General features: G+C 45.2%; 1 protein-coding gene across 1 annotated transcript; it reads left to right on the top strand.

Annotated features, from left to right (window-relative positions):
- Positions 1 to 1,025: 1,025 nt before the first annotated feature.
- On the top strand, positions 1,026 to 11,845 carry LOC117498767 (NACHT, LRR and PYD domains-containing protein 12-like). Its single transcript, XM_034150924.1, has 10 exons — positions 1,026 to 2,036; positions 2,123 to 2,296; positions 2,639 to 2,812; positions 3,176 to 3,349; positions 3,670 to 3,843; positions 5,364 to 5,537; positions 7,220 to 7,393; positions 9,172 to 9,218; positions 10,547 to 11,130; positions 11,298 to 11,845. Exons 1-9 carry the CDS (start codon positions 1,090 to 1,092, stop codon positions 11,095 to 11,097), a joined length of 2,589 nt encoding a protein of 862 aa, XP_034006815.1. The 5' UTR covers positions 1,026 to 1,089; the 3' UTR covers positions 11,098 to 11,130; positions 11,298 to 11,845.
- The last annotated feature ends 5,112 nt before the right edge of the window (positions 11,846 to 16,957 follow it).

Raw genomic sequence — 16,957 nt, 5'->3', positions numbered from 1 at the left:
CACCCTCAGTGGGTGCTGGGATCAGCTGGTATCGTGCCTCATCTCCCAGCAGCAGGAATAAGAGTCAGTCAGGTTTAGGGCCATGGTTCTCTGTGGGAAAACTGATGGTTGTCTGTGGGGTGGAACTCATACTGGACAATGTACAGATAATTATGCAACAATATCCAGTGACTTGATAAAAGGAAAATAACCTGCTATTTTGTCAGAAATGGGTCCAATTTGAAGGAAATATGTTGATGTGTCTTTCATGTAAATATCTTTCTTATTCATTCAGATATTCTCACTAAGTGCCAAGGTGAACTCAAATCAAACCTGAAGGAAACATTTGAAAATATCACATTTATGGAAAAATCTGAATCCCTACATAAAATCTACACGGAGATCTACATCACCAGGGGAGACACCGGAGAGGTCAACAAGGAACATGAGATCAGACAGATCGAACAAGCATCCAGTAAACCAGACAGATCAGAAACACCCATCAGACAAGAAGACCTCTTTAAAGGCTCAACTGAAAGAGGTAAACCAATCAGAGCAGTGATGACAAAGGGAGTGGCTGGCATTGGGAAAACAGTCTTAACACAGAAGTTCACTCTGGACTGGGCTGAAGGCAAAGCCCACCAGGACATCCAGTTCATATTTCCATTCACCTTCAGAGAGCTGAATGTGGTGAGTGATGAAAAGTACAGCTTGGTGGAACTTGTTCATCACTTCTTCTCTGAAACCAGAGAGGCAGGAATCTGCAGGTTTGATCAGTTCCCGGTTGTGTTCATCTTTGACGGTCTGGATGAGTGTCGACTTCCTCTGAAATTCCACAACACTAAGATCCTGACTGATATCAGAAAGTCCACCTCAGTGGATCGGCTGCTGACAAACCTCATCAGGGGGAAGCTGCTTCCCTCTGCTCGCCTCTGGATAACCACACGACCTGCAGCAGCCTATCAGATCACTGAGTTTGTGGACATGGTGACAGAGGTCAGAGGGTTCACTGACCCACAGAAGGAGGAGTACTTCAGGAAGAGGTTCAGAGATCAGGAGCAGGCCGGCACCATCATCTCCCACATCAAGACCTCACGAAGCCTCCACATCATGTGCCACATCCCAGTCTTCTGCTGGATCTCTGCTTCTGTTCTGGAGGACATGTTGAAAACTGAGGGAGGAGAGCTGCCCAAGACCCTGACTGAGATGTACATCCACTTCCTGGTGATTCTGTCCAAAGTGAACGTCAAGTATGATGGAGGAGCTGAGACAGATCCACACAGGAGTCCAGAGAGCAGGATGAAGATGATGGAGTCTCTGGGGAAACTGGCTTTTGAGCAGCTGCAGAAAGGCAAACTGATCTTCTATAAGTCCAACCTGAGAGAGTGTGGCATCGATATCAGAGCAGCCTCAGTGTACTCAGGAGTGTTCACACAGGTCTTTAAAGAGGTGAGAGGAACGTACAAGGACAAGGTGTTCTGCTTCGTCCATCTGAGCGTTCAGGAGTTTCTGGCTGCTCTTCATGTCCATCTGACCTTCATCAACTCTGGAGTCAACCTGATGGCCCCCTGGTGGTCTAAAGTCTTCAGACGAAAACCTAAACATCTCTACCAGAGTGCTGTGCACAAGGCCTTACAGAGTCCAAACGGACACCTGGACTTGTTCCTCCGCTACCTCCTGGGTCTTTCACTGGAGACAAATCAGACCTTATTACAGGACCTGCTGACACAGACAGGAAGTAGCTCACAGACCAACCAGAAAACAGTGAAATATATCAAGAAAAAGATAAGAAAAAACCCGTCTCCGGAGAAAAGCATCAACCTGTTCCACTGTCTGAATGAACTGAATGATCGTTCTCTAGTGGAGGAGATCCAACAGTACCTGAGATCAGGAAGTCTCTCCACAGAGGATCTGTCTCTTGCTCAGTGGTCGGCTCTGGTCTTCATCTTACTGTCATCAAAAGAAGATCTGGAAGAGTTTGACCTGAAGAAATACTCTGCTTCAGAGGGGGCTCTTCTGAGGCTGCTGCCAGTGGTCAAAGCCTCCAGGAAAGCTCTGTAAGTGGAGATAAAACTACATTAACTAGGAACAGTTTGAGACATGATAATAAAACTCTTTGTGTTCACTGCTGATCTTTCCCCAGGCTGAGTGGCTGCAACCTGTCAGAGAGAAGCTGTGCAGCTCTGTCCTCAGTCCTCAGCTCCCAGTCCTCTAGTCTGAGAGATCTGGACCTGAGTGACAACGACCTGAAGGATTCAGGAGTGAAGAAGCTGTCTGCTGGACTGCAGAGTCCACACTGTGAACTGGAGACTCTCAGGTCAGTATTCAGCCGACATGTTAACAGTCATTTCTATCGACTCATTTCCAGTTTGATCTAATTGGTTAATAATACATTTCGATTTTCATTCGGTTTGTAGTTTATTTTTCTTCTTCAAAACAATAAACCACAAAACCATGATAACAATCTGATTATATTTTAAGACAGATGGCGTCACTTATCTACATCTCTATTTATCTGACTGATTGACCAACCCAAACATGCACAGACAAACAGATGGTAGCATTTGACAAAAGAACTAGAAAAGATTGTATGTTGAAACTTTGCGCTCAATCACATTTATTATTAAAGGAATGTTGTCATGTATTAATTTATTTCAAGGTTAACTGGCTGCAACCTGTCAGAGAGAAGCTGTGAAGCTCTGTCCTCAGTCCTCAGCTCCCAGTCCTCTAGTCTGAGAGAGCTGGACCTGAGTAACAACTACCTGCCGGATTCAGGAGTGAAGCTGCTATCTGCTGGACTGGAGAGTCCACACTGTGAACTGAAAACTCTCAGGTCAGAGTTCAGCTGATATGTTAACTGTCAGAGTGGTTTTGTTCAGCGCATTGCTATCGACTAATTTCCAGTTTTATCAAATTAGAATAATAATACATTTCGATTTTCCTTCGGTTTGTTGTTTATTTTTCTTCTCCAAAACAATAAACCACAAAACCATGATAACAATCTGATTATATTTTAAGACAGATGGCGTCACTTATCTACATCTCTATTTATCTGACTGATTGACAAACACAAACATGCACAGACAAACAGATAGTATCATTTGACAAAAGAACTAGAAAAGATTGTATGTTGAAACTTTGCGCTCAATTACATTTATTATTAAAGGAATGTTGTCATGTATTAATTTCTTTCAAGGTTAACTGGCTGCAACCTGTCAGAGAGAAGCTGTGAAGCTCTGTCCTCAGTCCTCAGCTCCCAGTCCTCTAGTCTGAGAGAGCTGGACCTGAGTAACAACGACCTGCTGGATTCAGGAATGAAGCTGGTATCTGCTGGACTGGAGAGTCCACACTGTGAACTGGAGACTCTCAGGTCAGAGTTCAGCTGATATGTTAACTGTCAGATTGGTTTTGTTCAGCGCATTTCTATTGACTAATTTCCAGTTTGTTATTTATTTTTCTTCTTCAAAACAATAAACCACAAAACCATGATAACAATCTGATTATATTTTAAGACAGATGGCGTCACTTATCTACATCTCAATATATCTGACTGATTGACCAACCCAAACATGCACAGACAAACAGATGGTATCATTTGACAAAAGAACTAGAAAAGATTGTATGTTGAAACCTTGCGCTCAATCACATTTATTATTAAAGGAATGTTGTCATGTATTAATTTCTTTCAAGGTTAACTGGCTGCAACCTGTCAGAGAGAAGCTGTGAAGCTCTGTCCTCAGTCCTCAGCTCCCAGTCCTCTAGTCTGAGAGAGCTGGACCTGAGTAACAACAACCTGCTGGATTCAGGAGTGAAGCTGGTATCTGCTGGACTGGAGAGTCCACACTGTGAACTGAAGACTCTCAGGTCAGAGTTCAGCTGATATGTTAACTGTCAAGAGTGGTTTTGTTCAGCGCATTTCTATCGACTAATTTCCAGTTTTATCAGTTTGTTGTTTATTTTTCTTCTTCAAAACAATAAACTACAAAACCATGATAACAATCTGATTATATTTTAAGACAGGTGGCGTCACTTATCTACATCTCAATATATCTGACTGATTGACCAACCCAAACATGCACAGACAAACAGGTGGTATCATTTAACAAAAGAACTAGAAAAGATTGTATGTTGAAACTTTGCGCTCAATCACATTTATTATTAACCTGTTTAGGCCGAAGGCCCCCGCCCGTGGGGCTGCAGGTTTTTTTTTCACAAAACTGTGTCTCAGGGCTTCTTAACATTTAAAAGCCTATTAATGTGTCATACCCACTTAATGGGAAGAAACTCATCTAACTGACGATACAAACCATTTTTACCGAAACAAAACACAAATCTCACAAGAATCGTCTAAATGAGCCCTGAGCGAAAAAATGCTAACACACTTAGCACAGAACTCACGGTAAAATACCCTTATTACTTATCGGATCTGCAAAAACAAGATATCGATTAGCAAGCTGAGATTCCACAGATTCCAGAAATATAAGTATCATCACTGAGCGATCAAAACCCGTGACAGGGGAAGCAAACCCAAACATCACACCACGTAGCTTTACGGAGCAAACACGGGACATTGTCTTACCTTAGCTGTTATTCTGATCAAAAGTCGTGTTCAATGGCATTAAAATGAGAAAAACGCGGCTGAAGGTTAATCCATAGGTTAATCCAATGCTTCTGTGTCACTTTGAAATGATTACTGATAATCCATCATCATATTTATGTCAAAAACGGAGTTTTCATATATAGCTGCTATGATAGCTACCAGAGTGTATGACATTTTCCAGTTTTGGGGCCTTCTGGCTATGCATCACTCATTCACCAATGGGTAATGTTTAGATGGATTTTAGGAACTTCCCCGCGATTCTATTGGCTCTAACGGTTAAAAAGAGATGTCAATCATCAAAATCGACCGAGGGGGGCCAGAGATATGGAAAATGCACCCAAATGACCCCAGAAGTGTTTTTTTTCTTCTAAACCTCTAAAAAGGTCAAATGTCACTTGTTTTGCATCAATCTTGATACAGGGTACTTATTATATGTTATAGTTTGGATTTCTAAAGCTTTTAGTCTACTATCCCATCATTCAAGGGTGGTTTTCACTATAAGTAATGTTTCTTTTTTGGACGGACACTATCATTTACATTACTATTACTATGTTCAATCTGAATTTACTTTAAAATAAAAAACATCTATATTGATTCTGAATGTTCTACATCCAACTCACAGGTTTATCATTGCTTTGAGAAAAAAGATTATTAATGTATCCCTTTTAGAAGGGAAGATATGGTCATTTGTTCTGGGAATGTAATTTTCGAGCCTGAGACCTGAGAAACAGGCTCAGGGCTTAACAGGTTAAAGGAATGTTGTTATGTATTAATTTCTTTCAAGGTTAACTGGCTGCAACCTGTCAGAGAGAAGCTGTGCAGCTCTGTCCTCAGTCCTCAGCTCCCAGTCCTCTAGTCTGAGAGAGCTGGATCTGAGTAACAACGACCTGAAGGATTCAGGAGTGAAGCTGCTGTCTGCTGGACTGGAGAGTCCACACTGTGAACTGGAGACTCTCAGGTCAGATTTCAGCCGATATGTTAACTGTCAGATTGGTTTTGTTCAACCATTTCTATTGACTAATTTCCAGTTTGATCAAATTAGAATAATAATACATTTCGATTTTCCTTTGGCTTGTTGTTTATTTTTGTTCTTCAAAACAATTAACCACAAAACCATGATAACAATCTTATTATATTTGAAGACAGATGGCGTCACTTATCTACATCTCAATGTATCTGACTGATTGACAAACACAAACAGACAAACAGATGGTATAATTTGACAAAGGAACTAGAAAATATTATATGATTGAAACCTTGCGCTCAATCACATTTAATATTAAAGGGGACCTATCATGCAAAATGCACTTTTGTACGTCTTTTATACATGAATATGTGTCCCCGGTGTGTCAGGGAACTCACCAAGTGTCAGAAAACATAACCCTCTCTTTTCCTCCATACCCAAATCTCTAAAAACGGGGCTGCAACGGATCTGATACAGACTGACACAGATTTGAAAATTCTCTGACGTCAGGAACGAGGAGCTCCGCCTATATGGCCAACTCTCCACCTATCAGGGGAATGTGGGGTTGGGCCACGGCCGGCCATTGCCGCTCGAAAGCGCTGGAGACGCTGTAGTACATATGCCAGGCCTGTAAGTGGCGCTGTAGTCTGCCACAAAAGCAGCGAAGAAGACTTCCCGCGCATAGTTACCATGGTTACCCTTCTGTTTATTCTCCGCTGTGGCTTTCTTTCTCCCTCCCCGAGGCAAGCGTTTGCTCCCGCTGCTTTAATTCAATGCAATCCCTCCCCGTCGAGGCAAGCACTGTAATTCTCTCCGGTTAGTCCACCAGCAGATGACAAACACCCACCTCTCCGCCTCTTCCAAGGAACGAGGGGACCGTGCGGCAGAGTTTCAGTTAGATTTTTTTTCGCCGGTCAAGATGTCCGTTAAAGTTTAAATCTTCCGGACAAAATTAGAAAAGTGCCGGTCAAAGGTCTTCTTTGTTATTTATTGAGCTTTAAAACAAATGAATAACGACTCTATATAATAAATCACGGAGGACGGAGATCTCTTTTCCTCCCCCTCTTCTGACAGCCCAGCAGCTGATCTCAAAGCACGCTCCCCTCTCCTGCAGGGGGGCGTGGTCAGCTGCAGCTCAGCTACAAGCTACGTCACAGAATCAGCCCCTGCAAAAACAGGGCTGGAAAAGAGCAAATAGAGCGAAATGAGGCATGGCTAAAATGCATGATCTGTTTGGTATTTTGAAAAATAAACTTTGCAGACATGTTTTATATAGGTATGGCCCTACAATATATTGTTCAAATATAGCATGATAGGTCCACTTTAAAGGAATGTTGTCATTTATTCCTTTCTTTCAAGATTAACTGGCTGCAACCTGTCAGAGAGAAGCTGTGAAGCTCTGTCCTCAGTCCTCAGCTCCCAGTCCTCTAGTCTGAGAGAGCTGGATCTGAGTAACAACGACCTGAAGGATTCAGGAGGGAAGCTGCTGTCTGCTGGACTGGAGAGTCCACACTGTGAACTGGAGACTCTCAGGTCAGAGTTCAGCTTTTTCTTTTCAAACAGTTCAATTATTGTCATCCAGCTTTTTGTTCATGTTGATGAAGATGGTCCACCTCTGATGTTCCTGCTCATGTGACTTTTTAAAGCACTGAGTTTACTGTATTCCCTGGTTCCAGACTGTCAGGCTGTCTGGTCACAGAGGAAGGCTGTGTTTCTCTGGCTTCAGCTCTGAGATCCAACCCCTCCCATCTGAGAGAGCTGGACCTGAGCTACAATCATCCAGGAGACTCAGGAGAGAAGCGGCTTTCTGCTGGACTGGAGGATCCACTCTGGAAACTGGACACTCTCAGGTATGGACAGACTGACTGCAGGTTCCTCATATTTTTCTAATGTAATCTCTTTCATCTCTGGTCTTCCATCATGAAGGACGTCTCATTTCCCTTGATTATGTTCACAGCAGTGAGTTAACCTTGAAGTCTTATTACATGGAAACAGCCATTCAGTCCAAACATCAGAACCACTGGCTCTAGGGAGGATAATGATGGTCAGTTTATGAATTTGGTTCTGACTGAGATATCTCACCAACTGCTAAATGTGTTGAGATGAGATTCTGTTTGACATTTTTGATCCCCAGAGGGTCGATCGTGTGTTTGAAGAGAGAAGAGGGTTTTTTCACTTTTATTTCATTTGTTTCTGTTTCAATCGTTTCTTTAACTGTATGATCTTTGGTTGGGATATTTGTACTCTTTGCGAGTACGGTTAATACTTTTTCGTTAGTGTTTTTCCGTGCCTCGCGGCGGGGATGGCGTCCTTCGGGGCGCCGCCGGTGTCTCTGAGACACGGAGTGCGGTTGGTGGCTCAGGCCGCAAGCACAGTGGAGCAGGTGTTGTTGGCTGTGGGGGATCAGGTCGGTCATGTAAACATTTCCTATGCTTCCCGCATGAACAAAGCGGTCGTGGTCTTTTTGAAAGATCAGAAATATGTGACGGAACTTATCGAGAGCGGATTAATGCTAAACGAGGAATATATTCAAGTTTCACCGCTGGCGACACCGTCCACGCGGATCACTGTGTCTGGCGTTCCTCCATTCATCCCGAATGAGGCGATGGAAAGCATTACTAATGAAATGTGGGTAATATATTACCCGTTACAATTCTCAGTAACACTTTTACAACTAATTTTAACCCGAAATGAAATGGTGTTTTGTTTTTAAGAATTCACTAACATCGCGATACATTCCGACACCAGAGAAAAATGGTGCCGGTAGAATAGTAAACCTGGTGTTTACGTAATCAGTCAGGCTGATCTTGATGGGCCTGAAGGGTGTTCTTTTCCCCATAATGACCAAGTCGCTGCACATTATCCCGCTTATTACACGGCCAGATACTAAACAAACTAAGGAATCGACTCCTAATATTAATTGAAATTATTTTATTGACTTAAAATTATCATATTTCTTCCGCTAAGAAAAAACTCTGTTCCACGGCGCACCAACGGCTGGAACTGCAACAACAACAACTTTACGGCAGCACTGTCCAACTCTGTTCACAGTTTCTGATCCAATAACAAGTCCTTAAACTCTGCAGAGCTCATACCGTGTTCCTGTTAGTGTTCACTTCCTGTCTGTCTTCTTCTGTTCATTTATCTGACGTCCAGCGCTCCGTCTTTTACCCTCTTTTACTTTCTCTTTCTTGATCCTCCTTAGCAACGGAATTGACCAATCAGAATCGAGTATTCAACTAAGCCTTGTAATAAAAGTTGTTAGTAGCCTTAAGGGCCTACACAGTTGCTGCACTAAACTACATTTTAGCATTTAAAATACCTAGCCATTATTTTGGGGTTATTTTGGTGAAAGTAACTCAAAAGTATTATAAAAGTTGTGTCACTCATTACATTTCAGAGACAGTAATATCGTAATGTAACTTATTACTTAAAAAAGACAGTAATAAGTCATATGTAATGTAATGTATTACACTGATCAGCAGTAAGTAAGGGGGATCAATAAGCATCTGCTTGCTCCTGCTCCCTTTGGACACATAGGATTTATTATTATTATTATGAACATTGATAAATACTTTATTCTAACAATACGCAGTTCTGTTTTTCACATGTGTGTTTCTTCCTCCAGGCTGGACCATGGTGGAGAGCAGTGGTTAAAACCAGGTGGGAGGAAGTGTAAGTGTGGATCAGTCAGCTTCTCTCTAAAGACAAAGATGATGGAGGTGCTATTTATTCATTAACCTGTTAAAGCCCTGAGCCTGTTTTTCAGGTCTCAGACTCGAAAATGACATTCCCAGAACAAATGACCATATCTTCCCTTCTAAAAGGGTTAAATTAATAATCTTTTTTCTCAAAGTAATGATAAACCTGTGAGTTGGATGTAGAAGAGTCAGAATCAATATAGATGTTTTTTATTTTAAAGAAAATTCAGATTTTACATAGTAAAAAACTGTAAATTATAGTGTCCGTCCAACAATTCTTTTTTACTTATAGTGAAAACTACCCTTGGATGATGGGTTAGTAGACTAAAAGCTTTAGGAATCCAAAGTACAACATATAATAAGTACCCTGTATCAAGATTGATGCAAAACAAGTGACATTTGACCTTTTTAGAGAGATTTAGCCAAAACCACTTCTGGGGTCATTTGGGTGGATTTTCCATATCTCTGGCCCCCCTTGCTCGATGTTGATGGTTGACACCTCTTTCTGACCGTTAGAGCCAATAGAATCGAAGGGGGAGTCCCCCACACACACTCATTGTGAAGAGAAAAGGTGGGGGCTTCGCGCATGCAGTTTTGCATCAGAGCGAACCTATACTCTAGCTCTGACATCTGGAAACGGAAAATCAGTTTTATTGCTTATGGATTATCAGAAATCATTTCAAAGGGACACAGACACATTAGATTAACCTATGGATTAACTTCAGCAGCGTTTTTATCATTTTAATGCCATTGAAGACCACTTTGGACCAGACTACGACACAGGTAAGCCATGTTAGCGTTTTTAGCTACCTAGCGCCACATGTTTTGATGTCTGTTTTTGTTTATAAAGTCGCGAGTTCGTATCATAGAGTGATAATGTATGTACCCATCGATTCTGTGTCACCTCACGATGTGAAACGATGTCATGGATGTGCAGAAAAGATAAATAATAAGGTTTTCTGAGTGATTTTCGGTGCAGTAATCTGTTAGCATTTTTCGCTCGTTGCTAATTCAGAGGCTCAGTGTTAGCATTGTGGGTTTTCTTTTGAAAAAAAAAAAAAAAAGATCAGTTAGATGAGTTTCTTCCCGTTACATGGATATAAAACATTCATAGTTTATTAAATGATCATGCCCTTAGACACTGTGTCCTGCAAGATGTTGCGGGAGGGCCCCGTTACCGGGGTCTCTCGGGCTTAACAGGTTAAAACATGACATCTTGAAGCTTTATAGAAAGGATCACTAACAGAGAGTAAAGCCTTCAGGTGAGTCTGATGATAAACTGCTGTCTGTGTCTCTCATCAGATTCCTGTGAACTCACCCTGGACTCAAACACAGCACACAGAAACCTCATACTGTCTGAGAACAACAGGAAGGTGACATACGTGAGAGAGGAGAGGCAGCCATATCCTGATCATCCAGAGAGGTTTGACTCCTGGCCTCAGCTGATGTGCAGAGAAGCTCTGACTGGTCGCTGTTACTGGGAGGTCGATTGGAGAGGAAGGGTTCTTATATCAGTGACTTACAGAGGAATCAGCAGGAAAGGAGGCGGTGGGGACTGTGAGTTTGGATATAATGATCAGTCCTGGAGTCTGATCTGCTCTGATGATGGTGGTTACTATGTCAGGCACAATAAGAGAAGAACACCCATCTCCTCCTCCTCCTCCTCCTCCTCCTCTGGTAGAGTAGCAGTGTATCTGGATCATCCTGCTGGCTCTCTCTCCTTCTACAGAGTCTCCTCTGACACACTGACCCACCTCCACACCTTCAGAGCCACATTCACTGAACCTCTCTACGCTGGGTTTGGGTTCGTGCTCTGGTCATATGACTCCTCAGTGTCTCTGTGTCCTCTGTAGGAGGAGACCACTTCCTGTCCTGGGGTTTAAATGTTGGTGTTTTAAATCGAAGCTTCTCATTGGTTACCGTGTGTCTCACTGATTGTGTCCGTAATAAAGTTTTCTTGAAGCAACGTATTAAAACTGATGCTGAAGACTGTAGTGATCGTCATTAAGTTGAATAAAGATTTACAAAAAGCAGCGTCCATGATCTCATGAAGTCAACCTGTTGGTGAAACATGAACTGGGGAATCCTTCTTGATTCAATGTTTGTTAGAAAGGGTTAGCATGACAGAGATAAAGTATTATCATTTACACGTGAAGTATCACAAGTACACATTACAACAAGTACAGGAATGCAGGGTATATTGTATGATTGTGTATCTGTGAAGTATTTTAAAAGAAACCTCCTTATTGTAAGGTTTCAGCGTTAGAATCCTTCTAGTTTATTGTCTTGTGTTCATATCTTGTGACATTTCATTTTATTTTGGTAAATGACTACCCTCTCGTTTCAGGTGTCGACACTTCCTGTCCTTGTGTGTCACCTGCCAGACTGATTGTTGTTTCCTGCTCCTGATTGTTTCCACCTGTGCCCCATTACCTAATGTGTGTGTGTGTATATATAGCCCTTCTCTCCTTTTGTCTTTTGTCAGTTCGTCTTGTCTCCACGTCGAGTCCATGTCTGTAACATTAGTAATCTGTTGAACAACCTAGTAGAACCTAGAGATATTGTGAGAATCTTAGTAGAACCTAGTGATCTTTTGTTTGTAGCTTGAAAAGTCTTTTATAGATAAAGATATTTTGAAGTCAACTGAATTGTGCATCTGAGTTCCTGTGAGCCCTTCGTGTCAGAACGAACTGACCTAACAAGATGGACTCAGCTGATTCAACAGCGTTAAGGACGGCCTTACAGGCGCAGGGGACACTCCTTCACCAACATGAGGGACAGCTGTAAGCTATTAACCAAGGGGTCCAAGACTTAAATGCCCGTCAGCACAACTTCCAGTCTACAGTGTCAACAGAGATAAACCACCTGGCTGAGAAGATGCGCGACAAACTCACACCTCGTGGCTTACCCACGAGTTTTCCAGTCCAGCGGAGGTCGGGTCTGCTGATATCCCCGTTCAAGTACCCATGCCATCGTCTACGTTCCGCCTCGCTTCGCCAGAGAAGTTCTCCGGAGATTCTGGAAACTGTCGTCCATTCCTGGTACAGTGCGATCTCCATTTCAAACACCAGCCCGCAGCATTTCCCACAGATCAAGCTAAGGTTGCTTTCATAGTGTCTCACTTGACGGGTAGAGCCGGAGCCTGGGCAACAGCGGAATGGGCCAGAGACTCGCCTGTTTGCCAGTCTTTAAGGCTATTCATGGATACTAAGAGCAACATTTCTGACCAGACATCACCCGGGAGAGAGTCAGCGAGAGCTCTGGTGAACATCAAGCAGCAGCAGAGGAGAGTGGCGGATTACGCTATCGAATTCCGGACCCTGGCAGCGGAGAGTGGGTGGAACTCGGCGGCTCTTTTTGACGCGTTCCTGCATGGGTTAGCGGATCCCATAAAGGATCAGTTAGCTCCATTAGAGCTGCCTGAAGACTTGGACTCGCTCATCGCCATGGCTATCCGGGTGGACCAACGTCTAGCTGAAAGACAACGGGAGAAAGGAGGGAATGCAGTATCCACTCCACTGTTCAGACGGGAGTTACAGAGGGAGCTACGCTTGGCGGAGGAGTTCCCAGACTTCGTCTCCAGAGCGACCGGCGCTCCCTATCGCCGCGGAGGAACAGATGCAGCTCGGAAGAGCCAAACTCACCCCGGAGGAGCGTTAGCGCCGCCTACGGGAGCGGCGGTGCTTTTACTGCGGCCAGCAGGGTCATGTTCTGGCAGCCTGTTCGGCAAAAGATCAGGCTCATCAGCAGGAAGGAGGACGCTGGTGAGCCGAGTGACTTCCTTCGACCTTCCTTCTAGAAAATTGATTCAGGTTCAAATTAAACTTAATGATAAAACTGTGACTCAGGATGCATTAATCGATTCTGGGGCTGATGAGAGCTTATTAGACTGGGAGCTGGCTAAAAGTTTGAACTTAAAGATTGTCCTTTTAGATCAGCCATTAGAGGCTAGCGCTTTGGACGGCCGCCTTCTATGTACAGTCACACATCGCACTGAGCCCATAGTAATAGTCATAGATCAGGAACACCGTGAGCATATTAGTTTTCATTTATTTAACTCTGCTCAACATCCTCTCATTTTGGGTTACCCTTGGCTTGTTAAACATAACCCTCACGTTGACTGGTAGGCCTGGCCTATAATAATAATATATAATAATGCCCATTGTCAAGCATCGTTGTAGCATTTCCCTCCGAATAATGGTTGAAGACTTGACTGATGATATGAATTTATTGAAATCTCCAATATCAACGTAAGAGCTATAAAGACACAAAAATAACAAATACATTTAGGCTCCATCCGTATTAGAATCACTTTAGCATGCTACCAAATGTTAACTGTAAACAGACAGCAAAGCTACAAAACAGCATATAAACGAATTAGGACAAAACCTACATGTTTATATTATAGTTAATACCAACTTTGTGCCTCTTCGGGAGGTGCTAAACTTAAACATAAACGTTATCCTTTACTTTCTCCGTCTTTATATGTAGATTAATCTCCGCTCCAATAAAGTGTTATACTGAGTATAAACAGGAGGGTTATGTTGGGGGTTATTTATGTTTTGCTATCACACTACTATTCTATATTCTGCACTTGTTTTATTTGAATTTAAAACATTTTTAAATACTGTTACTGTACCTATTGTTTTCCACCTGGAGGGGTACTTTTTTAAATTGTACATCGTGTAATTGATGTGTCTAATATGTTATGCATGCCTCTTAATTAATATTTAGCCTCTTTACTTTGCTGTAACTATGTAGAACCCTTCATGGATCGGTGAAACCGCTCACACAATCCGTTAGCCTGGGGGTGATATGCGGTGGTGCCGTGCAGCTTGACCCCCAAACCCACAGCAACAGCGTTCCACAGCTCCGAGGTGAACTGAGAACCGCGGTCAGAGGAGAGGTCAGCCGGGGTCCCGAAGTGCGCCACCCACGTGCCGATGAAAGCTCGGGCGACGTCGGAAGCTGACGTTGAGGTGAGGGGAACGGCCTCAGGCCAGCGGGTCGTCCTGTCCACCATCGTAAACAGGTAGGTGAAACCGTGAGAGGGGGGAAGCGGACCTACGAGGTCGACATTGACATGGTCAAACCTCCTTTCAGGAACCGCAAAAAGTTCAAAAGGGGCCCTAGTATGGCGGTGGACTTTGGCCTGTTGACAGGCCACGCATGAGTCGACCCAGGACCTCACGTCCTTCTTAAGCCCCTTCCACACCAACTTCTGCGACACCAACTTCACGGACGGCTTCCTACCGGGGTGGGAAAGAGCGAGAACCGCCTCAAAAACTGGTCGGCGCCAGTCCGCAGGGACCAGCGGTCGAGGCTGGCCCGTGGAGACACCACGGTTCGCGCCCGAGTCACCGACCGTGACCTCCTCCAGGCGCAATCCCGTGACCGAGGCCTTGAGGGTCTGGACCCCGTGGTCGGAGGCCTGGTCAGCGCCCATGCGGAGGTAATCGAGGCCCAGCTGCACAGCTCCGATGACCGCTCTGGAGAGGCAGTCCGCGACCACGTTAGCCTTGCCAGCGATGTGTCGTATGTCCGTGGTGTGCTCGGAGATGTACGAAAGCTGGCGTTGCTGTCGGGCGGACCACGGCTCGGCCACCTTGGACATGCAGAAGGTAAGTGGCTTGTGATCCACGAACGCCGCAAACTCCCGGCCTTCCAGCAGGAAACGGAAGTGGCGAACCGCCAAATAGAGACCAAGGAGTTCTCTGTCGAAAGCGCTGTACTTGCGCTCCCTGGGAGTCAACTGGCGGCTGAAAAAGGCGAGCGGTTGCCAGGTGGTGAAAGCGATAGGGGCCCTGTGTGACGGGTGAGCCAACATGGCGGCTTTGCTCAGGGCAGCTTTGGTGGCGTTGAAAGCGACCTCCCTTTCAGCCGTCCAGTCTATGGCCTGGCCGGGGGACTTGTCCTTGAGGGCCTCGTACAGCGGGCGCATGGTGTGGGCTGCCCGGCGGATGAACCGGTGATAAAACGCCACCATCCCGAGGAACTCTCGGAGCGCCCGAGCTGTAGGCGGTCGTGGAAAGGCGGACACGGCCTCCACTTTCGACGGGAGGGGGGCGGCTCCGTCCTTCCTGATGAGGTGCCCGAGGAAATGGATGGAGGACAACCCGAACTGACACTTCGCCGGGTTGATAATCAGGCTGTGTTGGTCGAGCCTCGCGAACAGGACACGGAGATGTGCCTGGTGCTCTTCGAAGGAGGAGCTGGCAACCAGGATATCGTCTAAATAGACGAAGATGAATGGCATGTCTCTGAGCGCTGAATCCATCAGCCGCTGAAAGGACTGAGCTGCGTTCTTAAGTCCAAGCGGCATACGCAGGAACTCGAAAAGCCCGAACGGCGTAATCACCGCAGTCTTGGGGACGTCCGAGGGGTGCACCGGAACCTGATGGTAGCCCCGCACCAGATCCACCTTGGAGAAAACCAGCTTGCCCGCCAGGTGTGCAGAGAAGTCCTGGATGTGAGGGACCGGGTAGCGGTCTGGTGTAGTGGCGTCGTTAAGGCGGCGGTAGTCACCACACGGTCGCCAGTCACCGGCTGACTTAGGGACCATGTGGAGCGGCGAAGCCCAAGGGCTGTCTGAGCGGCGGATCATGCCCAGACGTTCCATGTTGATGAACTCCGACTTGGCGACTGCCAGCATGTCAGGGTTGAGCCGCCGGGCCCTAGCGTAGACTGGGGGGCCGTCAGTGTCAATGTGGTGCTCTACCCCGTGCTTGGTAGTGGCAGCGAAAAAGGTGGGCTGCGTCAAGTCGGGAAACTCACTGAGAAGGTGCTGAAACATGTCGCCCTGTGAGAGTGAGCTGGAAAGCCCGCTGAATGACGCCTCGCCACGGGTACATGTGAACGAGGCAAACGTCAGTGCGTCCACCAGGCGGCTGTTCTTGACGTCCACCAGCAGTCCGTGAGCGCACAGGAAGTCTGCGCCGAGGAGGGCGAAGGAGATGTCAGCCGTGACGAAATCCCACTTAAACCGCTGACCCTCGAAGCACAGGTCCACTGTCTTTGTGCCACTAAAATACAGCAACACATGTTTGATTCATGTCATTTATAACTGGACTATTACAATTATTATTAACTTTGTCTGTACAAAGTAGCCTTACTTTCTTGTAGAAGTTCAAATGTCCAGGAAATATGCCCAAATCAACAGAAACTGCGAGCCGGCACGCAAGACGCTCCCCTTCTGAAACGCGCCCGGTGGGGTTTGTCGCTGTTGGAAGTCTGAACAAAACCACGGCGCAGACGCACCCGATGGAATCCAGGCGTAAAGTACCACTCGGTCTAGAAACAGAGTATTTATCAGCAAAGGCATTTGGTTGAATAAAACAGACATCAATGATAGTAAGTGCTAAAGACAGATATCACTCTCTCATAATATAAGTTTCTCTGTGTCTAAAGGCTACCCCTGAGTGGAAAACTACTGCGGCACTTCACCCCCCCCCCCCCCCCTCATTTCCTCTGCAGCTAATAGGGGAAGTACAGAGTTCCTCTTTCACAGAAGTCATACTACGACAGTTGGTGTTAAAACTGTTGCGTAAAAAGCAAAGATAGCGGAAATGCAGACAGACTCAGGACTGAAGAGGAGACGAGCAGTGTTTCTGTGAGTAGACCTGAAGAGCGTCTGTGAGTGGACCTGAAGAGAGTCTGTGAGTGGACCTGAAGAGAGTCTGTGAGTGGACCTGAAGAGAGTCAGTGAGTGGACCT

The sequence above is a fragment of the Trematomus bernacchii genome, unplaced genomic scaffold (assembly GCF_902827165.1).
Source record: "Trematomus bernacchii unplaced genomic scaffold, fTreBer1.1, whole genome shotgun sequence".
NCBI classification, from domain to species: Eukaryota; Metazoa; Chordata; class Actinopteri; order Perciformes; family Nototheniidae; genus Trematomus; species Trematomus bernacchii.
Note: the sequence above shows the minus strand (reverse complement) of the source record. Positions and strands in the feature narration are given on the sequence as shown.

Coding starts and splice junctions, on each gene's coding strand:
- LOC117498767 (XM_034150924.1), top strand. CDS start 1,090: ATGTGCCACATCCCAGTCTTCTGCTGGATCTCTGCTTCTGTTCTGGAG. Junction 2,037..2,122: donor AAAGCCTCCAGGAAAGCTCT/GTAAGTGGAGAT, acceptor ATCTTTCCCCAG/GCTGAGTGGCTGCAACCTGT. Junction 2,813..3,175: donor TGTGAACTGAAAACTCTCAG/GTCAGAGTTCAG, acceptor ATTTCTTTCAAG/GTTAACTGGCTGCAACCTGT.